We start from the raw sequence: 17,236 nt of genomic DNA, 5'->3' as shown, positions 1-17,236 counted from the left end.
CGCGCTTTGCAAAAGAAAAGTTTAAAAGATATAAACTCCAAATCTCCATATAGGGAACTAATGTGCATGATTCATCCAGAGAGACACCAATCCTCCTGTATAGATTAACTCCCCATGGGTGGAAATGGCTGAAATGCACAGGAAGTGCACTCATCAGGGGCGAAACCACACTTTCTTACGCCCAGGTCAAAGGCTCAGTTTGGCACCCCCATGCATCTTATCAATATTAATGTCCTCCCGGATTTCTCTCTCACACAGAGTTGCAACAACACACAGGGAAAGGGGAAGGGGGACTGCTGCTCTTGCCTCCCCAGGTTTTCCTGCTTCCCCTTGAAAATTAAGCATCCCTCCGGTCAGGAGTAGTCAACCTTTTTATACCAACTGCCCACTAATGCATCTTTCTTGATGGTAAAATTTCCTTACCACCCTCCAGTGCTCAATGGAAGGAGGATTCAGCTTGTGCCGTAGAACCCCCGACCCCGCCCACCTAGAATCCTGAAACGCCCACTAGTGGGCGGGGGGGGGGACGGGGGACACCAGGTTGACAAGCCCTGCCTCCGGTGCTCAGCAGCTCGAGATCCAAGAGGCAAACGCTGAGATTAGAGATCCGAGAGGCAAACGCTAAGACTCTGGAGCTGCAAGGAGGGGCCAAGGCTGGAGGAAGCCCGGCAGGCTGGGAGCCTCCATGGTGCCCCTCTGGAGGCTTCACCTGGGCAAAACCCCCAAGTAGCCCCCCAGCTACTCATGGCCCTGACGCTTATTATGCTTGTTGACGGTTTTGCTCTGCGATTTGGTCTGTTTTACATGTTTGCAAGCTAATAGGAATTACCCTTTTTCTTTTATTTCATCTGAAGAAAAGGAAAACATGGGAAGAAAGAATTACTTAAGGACCTGAGTTAGATGGTTTTACAGTGGGCCTGCTTACTCTGTGTGTGTGTGTGTGTGTGTGTGTGTGTGAAATCTCAACCTAGTAAAAGTCACAGGTGCACAAACACTCCCTTATGTTCGGTTTTGTTCAGATACTATTTCCCCATGTTGCTTTTTGATTTAATTTAGGGGGGGGGAAATCACATTTTTATGCATGAGTAAGATTGTCCAAAGCATCAGTTGTCTTAAAATATAATAGCTAATCATGTTTCACTAACTCACAACATTAGGATATTTACCTAACTAAAATTAGCTCCATATTTGTCAATTATGAGTCATTGTCTAAAACCCAAATGCCACATGGCAATTAATTGCAATGTGCACAACATATAGATCTAGATACTGAATCAGTCAACCTGGGAGGCTGTTTGGGGGTGAGCACTTGCAGCGTCTTTTGATGCTTCTCTTCTGCATACACGTGAAAGACCTGCCATGATTCCCATGTACCACTTCCATTTTTCAAAAGGCATACAGATCTATGCAGGCAGCACAGCCCCCCATAAATATGAGAAGCACAAAGCTTCTAGAACATTGGAAAATATCCCTGCGAGAGCTAAAGGGGCACATTACACATTCAGGGCTCGTCATGCCGCTTTCCCCCAGGGAAACCGGATCCTTACTGCTGAATCGGGGCAAACGTTAACCGGGTTTTCTATGGATTGACATTTGCTCCAAGTCAGTGGCAAAAAGCAAGTTTTCCTGGGGAAGGTATGATACAATACAGTACGATACTCTTTATTTTCATTGTCCCATACTGAACAACAAAATTGAAGAATCTACATCAGACATTCAAAAACCAACAAGCCTGCTATCCCAGCTATCCCAACCTGGTTAGCCCCCTAAAAACTCTGATACCCCATTTTTAAATACAATATACTCCCATAGAGACTCCTTACAATGCGTTTAAAACCAAAATCGCATTTGGGTAGAAACTGTTTCTAGGCACAGAAAAAGTGAAATGCGGACAAGCCCTAAGCCAAGGTATTTATGTACCTTTGCAGAAACTTGTGGTATCTGAAAGCAAGGCATTGAGAAAAGCAGCCTTTTAATGTATTTTTGCCCCAAACTAGTGCATATTCTGCCTCATAGGGAGAGCAGGTTCCCATAAAGAGTGAAGTAATATCATGGAATTGCTTCCCCCTGGACTAAACAGAGAATGTTGTATTGTAAACCCCTTCTTGCATGTAGGTCCCAGCTCTCCAGTACAGGAACAGAACTGTAAAACTAGGTGGGGGCATTTGCATAGCTTTGCCTCATTAACCATATTCATCCCTCTCAGGGTGTCTTTGCATGGTTTAGATGAAGGAAATGCAGCTGATGTGCTTCCTCTTCTTGTACTTCTGGATTAACATGCAAAAGAAGTCCATGTATCGTTCCCATGGTAAGACGTCCAGCTCTAGTTACAGATATGGGTCATAGATCTTACGGGGAAGTGTGGTGCATGTGAGTTCTCCCTTCACACTAGGGCTGAATTATATTACTGTTCCATAGTTTGGCTGTACTCCACTTCACCTGCCTTCCAATTTAACAAGCTCAGTTGATACAGCCTCTGTGTGTATATTGAATAGATTTGCCCCTCTCTCTCTCGTGTATGCATTTGTGTGTTTGGGGATCCTTGTGTCAGACCCCACTTTGAACTATGCATATGTGGTAGACTATTAGAATATACCAGTTTGCATATAAACTGTGCACATAAACTCTGTATGCACAGTCAGGGACCCGGGGGGGGGGGACAGGTCCACTGACTGTGTAGCCAAGCTTACACAGTTTGCACGTACTTTAATGAAGGGATAGCAAACATTGTGCCCAACAGATTTTGTTGAACTCTACTTCCCATCAGCTCCAGCCTGCATGACCAGTGGGAGCTGGAGTTTACCAACATTTGGAAGGTGCCACAATAACGACACCTCATCTGTTGCATGCAGGTGGGATCTCCAGCCGTAGTGCTACTCCCGTGTGCACTTTATAGATGCACATTAGCCACACGAATAGGAGAATGTTAAAAATACTTTTCAGAATTGGCCCAGGTACAGTTTCCTGTACAGTTTTCAGTTCATAGATTTCCCCCTTCTAAGTTTACTGGTATGTACAAGCACACATTGATGAAAATGCCGCTCAAACAGAATCTTGTTCTGATCATGTGATTGCATCACAATCTGCACAGGCACTCAGGTGCATCAGTAACCTGTAAGATACAAAGGACATGACTGAAGACTAGCAATCTGTTCATGTGCAGTAATCTAAACAGAATATGAAATTAAAAATGGGAAAATTTCAGAAGTGCCACTTGGTACATAAGATCAGGTAACTTGGGACCCAAATATCTAGGGAGAACTTCGGCTGGGGAGAACTTTATAAGCGTCCAAACATAATACATTTTCGCAGAAGTGCAAAAAAAGCAAGTATTAAATGCCCTCAGAAGCATAATGTGAGATTTATTTGCTGTTCTTTATATTACTACCACAAATCACCAGTTCCACCTTATTTATGTGCTGTTTGGCTCCAATGTATTATTTTAACTTCTTTAAATGTTTACGTGACCCAGACCTAAGAAGTTATAGCTATGTGTGCTGAAAGAGACGAGAGTGAGGATTGTTGTTGGTTTACATCTCCCACCATTTTAATGGGTCCTGACATATCCTGACAAGTCGTCTTTTGAATGAGGTTCCTCTAGACGAAAGCAGTTATAACCTGTCTCCTTGAGGCAAGGAGACAAACAATATTTGCCCCAATCTCATTACTGTAATTGCAGCTTATTCTAGAGCTTGTGAAACGTCAGAACCAATCGAGTGAACCAACATGAACCTCCAAAGAGCAAACTTGGCAGGAAGAAGAAAGGAGAGGGAATGCTCGCCCCCCCCTGCTCCCCCCCTTTCCTGTCAGCTATTCTAGTTTAAAAATCAAACTGGACTGATAAGCATTGAGCAACCTCAGTCAGGTGGCGCTGTGGGTAAAACCTCAGTGCCTAGGACTTGCCGATCGCATGGTCGGCGGTTCGAATCCCCGCGGTGGGGTGAGCTCCCGTCTTTCGGTCCCAGCTCCTGCCCACCTAGCAGTTCGAAAGCACCCCTAAGTGCAAGTAGATAAATAGGTACCGCTTTCTAGCGGGAAGGTAAACGGCGTTTCCGTGTGCTGCGCTGGCTCGCCAGATGCAGCTTTGTCACGCTGGCCACGTGACTCGGAAGTGTCTCCGGACAGCGCTGGCCCCCGGCCTCTTAAGTGAGATGGGCGCACAATCCCAGAGTCGGACACGACTGGCCCGTACGGGCAGGGGTACCTTTACCTTAACCTCAGTCCAACTGCCATTGTTCTGTGGTTTTTGTCTCTACATCCACACCCTGAGAGCATTTGTAATACTGGAACCATGTTGCTCCGCCTCCTAATATATATGCCCTGAAATTACGTCATCATGCATATATTCCCACATTGACTAAATTTTTGGCCCCTTCCCAAGGTTTTGTAACTCAAGGGATAAAAGGAAGTTCTATTTCAGAGGTATGTATAGGAAGTGGTACTACAGTGGTACCTTGGGTTATAGACGCTTCAGGTTACAGACTCCGCTAACCCAGAAATAGTACCTCGGGTTAAGAACTTTGCTTCAGGATGAGAACTGAAATCGTGCTCCGGCGGCGCGGCAGCAGCAGGAGGCCCCATTAGCTAAAGTGGTGCTTCAGGTTAAGAACAGTTTCAGGTTAAGAACGGACCTCTGGAACGAATTAAGTACTTAACCTGAGGTACCACTGTATGTGGGTCAATAGATCACACCGCTTAGGGCTTATCCACACTTCCCTTTCGCCCTGCTCTTTCCAGGCAGAAGTCTGCACTTTAATGCTGTAAGTCTGAGTGCTTTTTTATTTTTTTTTTGCCCTGAGTTTTCCCTGCAAAAACCTGCTCTTTAAAGTGGAATTGGAGCAAACATCAGTTTGGGTTTTCTGCAGATTAACGTTTGCTTTGACTGAGGTTTAAGAGGAAAGGTAGATGTGGATAGGCCCTGCCTGAACCCAAGGGAAGACAGTTCTCTGATGGGCTCCACTCACAAGTGAAGTTTATGCGTTTTCCATTCACACTCCCTGCTTCACATTTATTACTCTTCCACCTAACTGGAACCCAAGGAGCTCAGGAGGAGCAGCAGGAAGAGTCAGGTAGACAGGCAGAATTGTACTGAAGGAGGCAGCATCCCTGTGCCACAGGTAGGTTCTGTTTTAGATCCTTTAGGCTAGGGATGGGGTACCTCAAGCCCTGGGCCAAATGTAGTTTTCTGGGCCTCTCTATCTGACCCCCAAGCAGTGGCGTAGCGTGGGGGGTGCAGGGGGGGGCCGGCCGCACCTGGCGCAACATCTGGGGTTAGGGCAAATCCATGGGTTAGGGGGCGCAAATCCACAGGTTAGGGGGCGCAAATCCACGGGTTAGGGGGTGCAAATTACTTGCCTTGCCCCGGGTGCTGACAACCCACGCTACGCCGCTGCCCCCAAGACACCCTCCCTCCCAGGCCACACCCCTGACATTGCCTGCTTTACGCCCTCCTTGTGTGAGTTTGCCTGGCTCAAATGTGCAGTTGCTTCTTACTTGCCTGGACAGAGGGCAGAGGTGGATATGTGGCCCCTGGAGAATTCCCAGAAGGGAATTCAGGCTGAATACAGTTCCCCACCCCTGCTTTGGGCCCTGTCTGTACCACCACCTCCAGTTGCACCAGTTCAGCTGTCATGGCTTCCCCAAACAAATCTGAATGATAGTTTGGCACGGATTCTGCAGGAGAGGGAATGGCTGTTGAACTGCAGCGTCAACCAGTGAAATACGTCCCTCTGAGAAGAGCAGGTGCCCCATATGTCCAAGCAGCGTCTTTCATATTATATACCTTCTGTGGTGTTTGCTTGTGCCTGTAGTGGCCTAGAGGTGCTGCATTCCTATTTGCTAAAGGGGGTGCATGGACTTGACTTCCTGATGGTGTGCCTGTTTCTGCAGCGCCTCCTCCCTTACGTGGTGATAACTTTGCAAAGCCCTTCAGTTAGCAGACTGCTCAGTTGCAGATTAGAGAGGGTGCTTTCCAAAGACACGCTAGTTTAGTATTACTCACGAGCCAGTAGATCAGATGAAAGGCAGTCAAGTGGAAGAGAGGACCGTACTGAAGCGTTCTGGCTCCCCGGGTAATTGCGATGCTGCAGGCATTCCTTGAGTCAGTTAATAGATTTCCCCAGTTCCTCTGTGCCAGGTGAAAATTTCCTCATTAAGGGGAATTTATTCCATTTCCTTTTATCATTTATTATTGAAAAAGAAGCGTCAGTGGATGGAGTTTCAGAGATGACAGGGTAGAATTTTAAACAAAAAAAGAAAAAAAACCCCACAGCAACAAAAATCTACACTAGAAGCAGCTGAAAACGGAGGGAGGGAATGCACAGGGGGAATAGTTTATATTGTTTATAAACAGGAAAACACGAGAGACTTCATTTTGTTAGGAAGTGAGCGGCACTGCCTAACCATTAAATGATTATGGCAGTGCGTAAAAAGGTTGATTGTCTAGCTGGAAGACAATTTTTCTCCTGCTCGAAAACTTCAAACTGTCATTTTGTGCAGGCAAATATTGGGAGTAGAACTGTATAAAAGACGTTAATCACTGCCTCTTAGAATGTCAGGGCTTTGAATTTAGTTACGGGTTGGAATTAAGTGAATTTAACCTTATGAGGCTTTTTGAAGGGTATTTGTGTGTGTTTATAAAATTTAAGAGAAGGTACTCAGGAGGCCAGAGAATGTGGGGGGTGGGGGTGGGGGTGAGACCACAGTGAAACTGGAACAGGAAGAATCTCTCTCCTGCCCTTTCCACTTTGAGCAGTTGGTTGAGTAAGTCGACCCGTCCTGTTGAAGAGCATTGATTGAGAGGGGCCACAGCTCAGTGCGTGGAGCACACGCTGTAGATACAAATTATTCTAGTCCCTGGCATCTCCAGTGCAAAAGAGAATGTCAAACCAGGCAGGATGGCTATGGGGACAGGGGGGCTGAGTCCATCTGCCTCCCTAGTTCCATGGCAGCTTTACCAGCCTGAGCATTGGTGCAGGACTGTTGGGAAGAACTTTGAGGTGTGCCTGCGGACACGTCTGGGGCACCTGGTCTATAGAAGGCCTGAAAGGCAGCCAGGGTGGGCGTGGGCTGTTGCCGACAGACACATATCTGTGTGGCGAGTGTGCGGGAGACTGGGTGCCTGCTCTGGTGTGGTGGTTCTGGTAGGCATTTTTGTTGGATCAGGGTCCTCTTACGGAATAGGGATGTAGGTGGTGCTATGGTCTAAACCACTGAACCTCTTGGGCTTGCCGACTGGAAGGTCGGCAGTTCAAATCTCTGTGACGGGGTGAGCTCCCGTTGCTCTGTCCCAGCTCCTGCTAACTTGGCAGTTCAAAAGCACACCAGTGCATGTGGATAAATAGCTACCACTGTGGCGGGAAGGTAAATGGTGTTTCCGTGTGCTCTGGTTTCCGTCACGGTGTCCCATTGAACCTGAATTGGTTTAGTCCTGCTGGCCATATGACCCAGAAAGCTGTCTGTGGACCAATGTTGGCTCCCTCGGCCTGTAAGCAAGATGAGCGCTGCAACCCCAGAGTCACCTTTGACTGGATTTAATCATCCAGGGGTTCTTTATCATTACCTCTTAAGGAAGTGTTGGGCAGTGTGCTTTAAAGAATAGTGAACGTGATATTGAGGTAATGGGTGTGGATGCATGCAGTAACCATGCAGCCTATTTTTTTGCTGCTGTCTTGTTAGCATTGTTTTATATACTACAGGAAGCAGGGTATGAAAAGACCACTTGCCTGAGATCCCGGAGAGTCATTGCCTATAGGCAATTCTGAGTGAGAGATGGACAAATGATCAGACTCCTCATAGGGCAGCTTATGCCTCGTTTCCCAATGGCAAAAACAGATGCAATAATACCACCTTGACTGTTATGAAAGACCAGTGTTAGAAACTGAGATACGAAAGCTAGGAGCTAAATGGCACCTTAACCCTAGGTGGTGCTGCAACGGAGTGTCTTGGCATGCTTTTTATATACAAAGCTGAAAATGAAGGAACTGCAGCTAAAATCTTATGTTCATTTTTCACATGGCCTAGTCCTCATGTAGACTGCAAAAAACAAAGCCATACTTTCCCTGCCCCCCTCCCTAATATTCTTCAGAGGGTCTCTTCTCCAGTCTTCAGAGAGTGGCTGGAAGTGGGGAGGCAGAAAAGGTCCTTCTTTCATTCCAGCAGTAGCAGTTTTAATCCGATATTTGTGGCACAGTATTGTGCCCAGAGCTCAGAAACTGCTCGCATTAATGAAATTCCTTGTTGCAAAATGCGCCTAGAACAACGGGAGTTTCAAACTCTGTGAAAGACATGCCCCAAAGTACATTTGTCATAGACATGTCTGAGATGAGGGTAAGATCATAGAAGTCAGCTTTCATGGAAACTCTGCGAATGTTGAACTAAGGCATTTTTGGTGGTGCAGGTTAGGACTCAGTTCCAGCACCTCTCTGGTGGGCACCATTGCCATTATACAAGGCAGTGGTGCTCATGGTGAATTTCAACATCTATTTTTCTAGAAAAGTAGCACTGGTTGTATTCAGTGCTCTGCAAGCAAAGCTCCACTCATGCGATAGTGCTTCCCTGTCTCATCTTCCTGCTGGAGTGAGTAAGGTTGTAGGGGAGACAAGAAAGTTTTGTTCTGCAAATAAACCAAATAAATCATTTATTTATATGTAGCCTGTTTCCTGTTCTTTTAACCAGTTAGTGATCTGTAAGAGATGCAATACTTTATCCAAAGCTATTCAAAGTCCAGATAAATGATGCCTCGAGGAGTTGGTTTGTTGGTGAAGTTTGCTATTTTTAATGTAGTCATAGTCCAGTTTGGTGACCCCATCCTCTTGCCCATTGACACTCTAGAGAACTCTGAAAGGTTAGTGAGGCAGAGCTTACTTTTCTGGAAGCCATATTGATTCTTTCTCAGCAAGATTTGTCCTTAATAATTTTGCCTTTTTTAATACTTTCTACCAGTTTGCCTGGGACAGACATTACGCTCTGTGGCCTACCATTTCCTGGCTTCCACCAGATGGCACATTTTAAAAATTGGCATTATATTGGCCAGTTTCCAACCCCCTGGTAGAAATTAAATATTTTTGATAGAAGATCAGCAATTTCACATGTGGGATCTTTAAGCACTCCCTGATCAATGCCAGCTGGACTCTTAATCTCTTATCACCGCTGTTTGCCTTAGTTCCTCCGCTCCCCCTTCCTGAAAATGCCAGCTGAGGCACAGCTGCCTGCGCTCTGTCTTCTGCTGAAAAAAACAACAAAAAACATACAATACAATAATAATAAAAAAGGAAAAAAAACTGCAAAACATTAACATACAACTAACAAAACAAAACAAAAACCATTTAAAACACAGTCCAATTTCAATATTTTATCCTTCTTTCACTAAGTTCCACGACCTCCTCACACCTCCCTTTTTGTATTCCACTTCTATTGATTGTTTCAGCAATTCCTTTCCATCTTCCTCTATTTTCTATCCTATAATTGTCATAACACACTCTAACCTTATTTTTCCCTTTAATGCTCTAATAATCTATTTATACTTAATTCCTTATAACATTTCTACTAAAGCCATATAACTTCATTCCAACATTTTTCTAACATTCATTAATTTTACAGTATTTTTGTAAATAGTCTTTAAACTTTTTCCAGTCTTCTTCCACCGACTCTTCTCCCTGGTCTCGAATTCTGCCAGTCATTTCCGCCAATTCCATGTAGTCCATCAACTTCATCTGCCATTCTTCCCTGGTGGGTAAATCTTGTGTCTTCCAATATTTCGTGATGAGTATTCTTGCTGCTGTTGTTGCATACATAAAAAAAGTTCTATCCTTCTTTGGCACCAATTGGCCAACCATGCCCAGGAGAAAGGCCTCTGGTTTCTTCAGGAAGGTATATTTAAATACCTTCTTCATTTCATTATAAATCATCTCCCAGAATGCCTTAATCCTTGGGCATGTCCACCAAAGGTGAAAGAATGTACCTTCAGTCTCATTACATTTCCAACATTTGTTATCGGGCAAATGGTAGATTTTTTGAAGCTTAACTGGTGTCATGTACCACCTATAAATCATTTTCATTAAGTTTTCTCTTAGGGCATTACATGCCGTGAACTTCATACCTGTGGTCCATAACTGTTCCCAGTCAGCCATCATTATGTTATGTCCAACATCTTGTGCCCATTTAATCATAGCTGATTTCACCATTTCATCCTGAGTGTTCCATTTCAACAGCAAGTTATACATTCTTGACAAATTCTTAGTTTTTGGATCTAACAATTCTGTTTCCAATTTTGATTTTTCCACCTGGAAACCAACTTTTTTATCCAATTTATATGCCTCCATTATTTGATAGTAATGGAGCCAATCTCGCACTTTGTTTTTCAATTTTTCAAAGCTCTGCAATCTTATTCTCTCTCCATCTTGTTCCAGAATTTCCCAATATTTCGGCCATTTGGCCTCCATATTGAGTTTTTTCTGTGCCTTTGCTTCCATTGGTGACAACCATCTTGGAGTTTTCCCCCCTAACAAATCCTTATATCTTATCCAAACATTAAACAATGCTTTTTTAACAATATGATTTTTAAATGCTTTATGTGCTTTTACCTTATCATACCACAAATATGCATGCCATCCGAATACATTGTTAATACCTTCTAAATCCAACACTTCAGTATTTTCAAGAAGCAGCCATTCTCTCAGCCAACAAAAAGCAGCTGATTCATAATAAAGTTTAAGGTCTGGCAGGGCAAATCCACCTCTTTCTTTAGCATCCGTTAATATCTTAAATTTTATTCGAGGCTTCTTGCCCTGCCAAACAAATCTAGAAATATCCTTCTGCCACTTCTTGAAACAATCCATCTTATCCAATATTTGCAATGTTTGGAACAAAAATAACATCCTTGGCAGCACATTCATTTTTATCACAGCAATTCGGCCTAACAATGATAACTTCAAATTTGTCCATACTTCTCAGTCTTCTCTTTTCCAGGCTCCTTCAAGTGCTTGTTCAGATAAACAATATCTGTGGCTGTTCCCAGGGCTGCTGCATGTCAAACGGCAAAAGAAGGGATTTGAATATATCCCCACATATTATTATTATTATTTTTAAAAAACCTGCCTCCAGAAAACTAGCATCTCAGGAAAAAGGAGAACCTTGGGGTGCTAATTTTCAGGGGCTGTGCAAAACCTTTTTCTTGAAGATGCTCATTTACTCCAGGCAGGCAGTTCCTTACATTTCAGCTGCAGCCTGAAATGGTACAGCCCCACATTCAACAACCACACTCTCTTCAACTAAACTCCATTTGTAGCAACCGCATCTCCATTCTATTGCACCCAATATTCCAAGACACTCTCTAAGAAGTGCAAGTAGAGCCTGGCCCTGCTTAGCCTCCCAAGATCAAGGTTAACCAAGACCAACACTGGTTTTATCATAGTATATTCCATAGACTTCCAGTAGCCCTTTGATGCTTTTACAAAGGAACACAATGCTGTTGCTTCTGGATGCCCAGAGCAAGGAACTCCTAGCCTTCATTTTCCAACCTTCTGACTTGGTTCATTAAAGTCCAGCCATTCCAGATTGCAAAAGGTTGGCCTGAGCATCTCCTGCAGGCACTTTGGCACACCTTTGTTTCATTTGGCAAATTTCCCTGTATTGCCATTTTAAAAACGTTCCCTGACATTTTCATTCCCACTCCAGTGTGCAAGGAATATGCTTCTTGGAGGTATTTGGTTGGCCTCTGTGGGATTCTAGGCTGCATGGAACTTTGGCCTGACCAAGGGAGCTTTTCTTCTCCTTGTTGCATAATAAATTCAAAGGTCCTCTTTCAGAAAACAGTGTTTTGACAAATTCTCCTTCCAGAGCCAGTGCTTGCTTACACATAAAGATATTGATGCATTAGGCAAGCTAACCAATAATGCTCTTAACCATGAGATCCAAAAGCAGTTTGTGTTTGTGCAGAGGGGTGGGGGCTTGTTGTGGTTTCACGAAAGCTGAGCTGCCAATAAACTGAACAGAGGCAGAAGGTTTATCAGAGTGATGGGTAGAGGCCATAGAAGAAATAGGTATGTGTGGTGTGTGGTTTGCACAGGAGAAACAGGAACTGAGGAGATGAAAAATGCATAAGGGGAGCTGGAGGAAAGCACTTAGTTCAGCAGAAGGCCAAAGATGGCAAGGCAGCAAGCTGATGAGAAGAGAGACCAAAATTTAGATTGACAAGGCAAAGTGAAAAAAAATATCATAGGAACCCTTCCAAGTATTTGCACCTGTTGCTTGCATTTGGAAGTAACTATAGAGAGTAACAGCTTCTAGTCATTGGTCCCCCAACAGGCTGCAACCTGAGGCTGTGTTCAGTGTGGGAATGCCACCTATTTGTATGCACATTTTTAGTGGAGAATTGGCCTTAAGCTTTAAATCTTTGTAACAAGCCCAAATAGAAGGTTAAATAACAAAAACCCTCCATTCTGAAAAGGTGGGGGGTGATTGATGGAGGTGTGTGTGTGTGTGGGAGAAGTAAAGCGCAATTCAGCCAGAATTAAGCATTTCTAATACATTTCACAAGTATGTATCTAATGTATTTCACAAGTTAGCACTGAACTCGTTCATATCCATCTTTCACATCCAAGCCCTTAGCTTACTGACAGTGACACACTGACTCTTGTGGGTTTATACAGCCAGCCGCACAGCTGTGCATGGTTTGTGTTGGGAAATTTAAAATGGCAGTGGGCTAACTGGAGGTTGAAACCTTCGTAGGCACCAAGACGATGGGGGCTTTGCCTGGCACAATATGCTTCTTCAGCAAAATACTTGTGTAGTTCACACAAGGCCCACTTCATACATAACCTGATGGGGCAGGCATGTAGTGTGTCACATGACCACACAGAGCTTGCGCATGTCATCAGGAGCTGAATGGGAGCAGCTGCAGGTGTTTGGCAGCCATGCCCAAATGGGTGGTGTCTGAAGGTGGACACAGCCATGCAGGGAAGGTTGCTGCAGAGAGAACCTCTTTACGTGTGTCTGGAGGATGATGCATGTTGGGGATGAGGGGGAGAAATATGGGAAATACTAGGATAATGGATAATAAGTTTTGCTAGTATTGGAATAGATTCAACCATCTCAGAGGACATAGCTGGGTCAAAGTCATGCATAGTTAAAGATGTCAGGGGTGTTTTGAAGCTGCCAGGTAAATATAGTGTTTGTACTCTTGTTTTATGTATATATGAATTGGATTTTTGTATGTTGTGATGTTTTATGAATGTTTTTCTTTATTATTTTACAAAGTTTGTTTATATTTTTAATAAATAATAATAAAATGTTTCAGGAGGGTAACATGAGTGGTAATTATAATCTCTGTGTACTCTCTGTGGAGATTATAACATTGCAATCTAATGACTCTTTGTGACAATTAAGTGTTTGTGGCAAGTAGCTGGGGAGTTTTGATGGGTCTGTTGGCAAGGCTGAATGTCAGATTTGACCTCAAAAGACAAATGTTTGCGATTTTGGTGCCAGGTAAGTCCATGATTACCAGCCAATTATTTTTATTTTGGATTCCACACTTTCATGGAGTACTTTAAATTCACAATAGTTTATGGGGAGCCAGAGTTGTATTACTAAGAGGTCCTTGCCTCCTGCTACCCCAGGGGATTTATAGGTAAATGTGGGGTTTGAACTTTGGGTTCCTACACTTAACATTCAAACTGCGTACTAGCACTGAGTACTTTCGTCCCTCCAGTGGCGTAGCGTGGGGGGTGCTGGCCGCACCGGGCGCAACATCTGGGGTTAGGGCAAATCCACAGGTTAGGGGGCACAAATCCTCGGGTTAGGGGGCGCAAATCCACGGGTTAGGGGGCGCAAATTACTTGCCTTGCCCCGGGTGCTGACAACCCACGCTACGCCACTGCGTCCCTCTCCAATCTGCCCCCTCTTTAAATGCAGACAATACTCAAGAACATGAAATATGTGGTATTCATAACAATTCTTTTTGTGTTCATCCTAGTGAATCGATTCCAGAGGAGAGCCTGAGGAGAGCGAAGGCGATCGGCTTCTCAGATAAGCAGATTGGGAAATGTCTTGGAGTGACTGAAGCGCAGAGCAGGGAACTGAGACTCAGGAAGAACGTCACACCTTGGGTGAAACAGGTATAACTTGCGAATTGAGAGTTCAGTCTGTCTCTGGGTTTGTGTCAGTTTCACAGGTGGTCATTTATAAGTCTATTTCACCATGTTGCTGCATAAAGGTGATTTCTTTAAAAGGTTCATGTGGAAATTTGTATTTAAACACATATTCTGTATGCTTTTCTAAATGTGTTTTAGCACTTTAAAATTTATCTTTGGATTATCATTTATTTTTAGCTGCGTCACAAAATTTGGAAAGCATAGGATCCCCAGGATAGCTGTATTCCAATGGCATGTTAATCTGGAAGGGGCAAAAGAGCTCCGTTTGCATCAAAATTCACAGAAATCAAATTCCTTAAGCATCCCTAGTATAATTACTGACACAGCTGTTTCATAATCATGGAAGCATCCCTAGTATAATTACACACACATCTGCTTCATCATTGTGGAAATTAATCTTTTGAGATAGGGAGGCAACATTGTTTCCATTCTACAGATGAGAAACTGAGATCCTGACTACACAAACTGCTCATCACTTGGAAAAGTAGTCCCATGTTAGCTGTGACTGTGGAGAATCCTGATGACTTCCTTGGAGACAAGCAAGGAAAATTTGAGGCTATAGAATCAATGGTTACCTTTTCCACTAGTCGTTTATGCTTACCATAGTTCTCTCTCATGTGTTCATTTTGTCTGAGGGTTTGGAGAAGCAGTCGGCAGGCATTGGTGGAAGGTGCCCTGAGGCTCCAGCACCTCCATGTCTTTGCCTATTAACACAGCTATTTCATTTCTTGCCTGTCTATGGCAGCACCTGCAGAATTCATAACAGAGCAGGGAGGTGAACTGGGTCTAGCTAGCTGTCCAGATCTTTTCTTCTCCTCACCCCACAGGCCACCTCTGACTGGTGGACCCTTTCAGCACTGGTCAGTTGATATGTGCTGAGGGGGAGCCCTTCTTGCTGAGGAACATTAGGCAGTGCCTTTGTTCCTTTGCAGCCATATCTTCACCTGTCCCACATCTGACATCAGGTGTGAGGCCGGTGGGCGTGGTTTGGGGGAATTAGGTCTCTTGGGTGGAAGTTTAAGCTTACATCAGGCATGGCCAAACTTGGCCCTCCAGATGTTTTGGGACTACAGTTCCCATCATCCCTGACCACCGGTCCTCTTAGCTAGGGATGATGGGAGTTGTAGTCCCAAAACATCTGGAGGGTCAAGTTTGGCCATGCCTGGCTTACATCCTTCCTATGAGGTAGATATGAACAAGAGGCAGTGGTTTTCCTGAGACCACAAGAGAAATTCCTTGGTCTTAATTCATAGCACCACAGCATCATAGAATTGCAGAGCTGGAAGGGACCCTGAGGGTCACCTAATGCAGTCCCCTGCAATGCGAGAATCAAAACTAAAGAATCTTTGGCAGATGACCAGCTGGGATCTAAACCACAATGTAAGTGCCTAGCAATGCCTGCCTATGAATGTTGAGGCTGCAGGTTTCTTCTGTGACTTTGTCCACTTTGGCTCTGACTGGGAGTTTTTGAAGCTGACCCTGCCGCAGCAGAAAAGTTTCACACCCCCCCCCATTCCCCAGTTAGCTGGAGGGCAGCTTTGCACTTTGAGCACTTTGAGGAAACAGTGGGCTCTCTTTGTTTAGCGGCCAGGGATGCAGTGGTATTTCTTTGGCATAGACAAGGCAACACTTGAGCCCCGAGGAAGTCGCTTCAGTGCTGCTAAATAGTGCAGGAGGCAGCAGTTACGAGCTACCAGTCTCTGCAGCCACAGCAGCCGCAGAGGTTTGACTTCACCAAGAGAAATGCTTTAAGTTTCTTAGATGTAACTTTCTCATTTTATTCCTCCCAAATTGTTAAGAGTTAATGCTAGCGCAACATACATAGCAGAAACTCATTACTGTATTTCCACCCTCATCCACACTTAACATCCTTGGGAAGTTGTGCGAGTGAGACCTTCCTTCTCCAACTTGCATTGGATTAAACCACCTGCCTTTGCTTCGGTTTCAAGCAGGAAAATATAGAAGGTTGGAAACAGTTGGTGTTGACCCTTTGTGCTGTGTGACCGTGAAACGTGTGGCTCCTTTTGTCTCCCTGCAATAAATTTTTATAGGATAATACTTTATTTTAAGTGTCCCATCATTGCAAGTTCATTTGGTATTCATTGGGATAGCGCTGAGCATAATACGTTCATCTGGTATTCATGGCAATGTCACAATTGCTTCCATAGGTGTTCCATAGTCATTTTCACATTTTGGTGTTCGATTAAGGGAAATTGATATGAACGTTCTGCCAGCTGTCCCCCACCCTCACCCCCGATTCTTTTAAAAAGATCATTGAATTACTTGAAGAGCCCATTGCACCCTAAATCGCTGTTGTCCAAGTTTATACCCCCTTTCTCCTGGCTTTCTTAATGCATTCTGAACTAGTTTAGGCAGGTGTGTCAATTTTGTGCTGCTTTGCCTTGGCAGAATGCATGAGTGCCACCTGTCCTTTAGTTGAATGACCAGTGGAAATCTATCCTTCATAAAGCGATTCTGCTTGTGACAGAAAAGGGTTCACTCTTCTTAGACACAGGCTTCCCATGCTGCTGATGTGAGGGACTGCCTCTCTGCCTCCCTTAAAGGTAAAGGTAAAGGTACCCCTGCCCGTACGGGCCAGTCGTGTCCGACTCTAGGGTTGTGCGCCCATCTCACTTAAGAGGCCGGGGGCCAGCGCTGTCCGGAGACACTTCCGGGTCACATGGCCAGCGTGACGAAGCTGCTCTGGCGAGCCACACCAGCCACACCAGCGCAGCACACGGAAACGCCGTTTACCTTCCCGTAATATGGCGGTACCTATTTATCTACTTGCACTCAGGGGTGCTTTCGAACTGCTAGGTGGGCAGGAGCTGGGACCAAAAGACGGGAGCTCACCCCACCGCGGGGATTCGGACCGCCGACCATATGATCGGCAAGTCCTAGGCACTGAGGTTTTACCCACAGCGCCACTCGCGTCCCCTCTCTGCCTCCCTTGGTACTGTGTTTTTACAAGGACCTGCAATTATGCTTTGCTCTCTCTAGAGTGGGTAAGAAGGGGTTTGCTTGGTCAGATACTGCCTACAGTGTGGGGCTAACAGCCCAAACTAATTCAAGGAGCAACAGCTGCA

The 17,236-nt window shown here is 44.7% G+C and overlaps 1 protein-coding gene across 1 annotated transcript in view; it reads left to right on the top strand.

Moving 5' to 3' along the window:
• CPS1 (carbamoyl-phosphate synthase 1) overlaps nucleotides 1-17,236 on the top strand; it is a 161,802-nt gene that overhangs the window by 91,405 nt on the left and 53,161 nt on the right. Inside the window, exon 22 of the mRNA XM_028704780.2 lies at nucleotides 13,973-14,114. Within this exon, the coding sequence (XP_028560613.2) occupies nucleotides 13,973-14,114 (142 nt within the window). The remainder of the gene's footprint in view (nucleotides 1-13,972; nucleotides 14,115-17,236) is intronic.

Source organism: Podarcis muralis, chromosome 1, assembly GCF_964188315.1.
Source record: "Podarcis muralis chromosome 1, rPodMur119.hap1.1, whole genome shotgun sequence".
NCBI classification, from domain to species: domain Eukaryota; kingdom Metazoa; phylum Chordata; class Lepidosauria; order Squamata; family Lacertidae; genus Podarcis; species Podarcis muralis.
The sequence above is the reverse complement of the archived record's forward strand: the minus strand, read 5'-3'. Positions and strand labels throughout refer to the sequence as shown.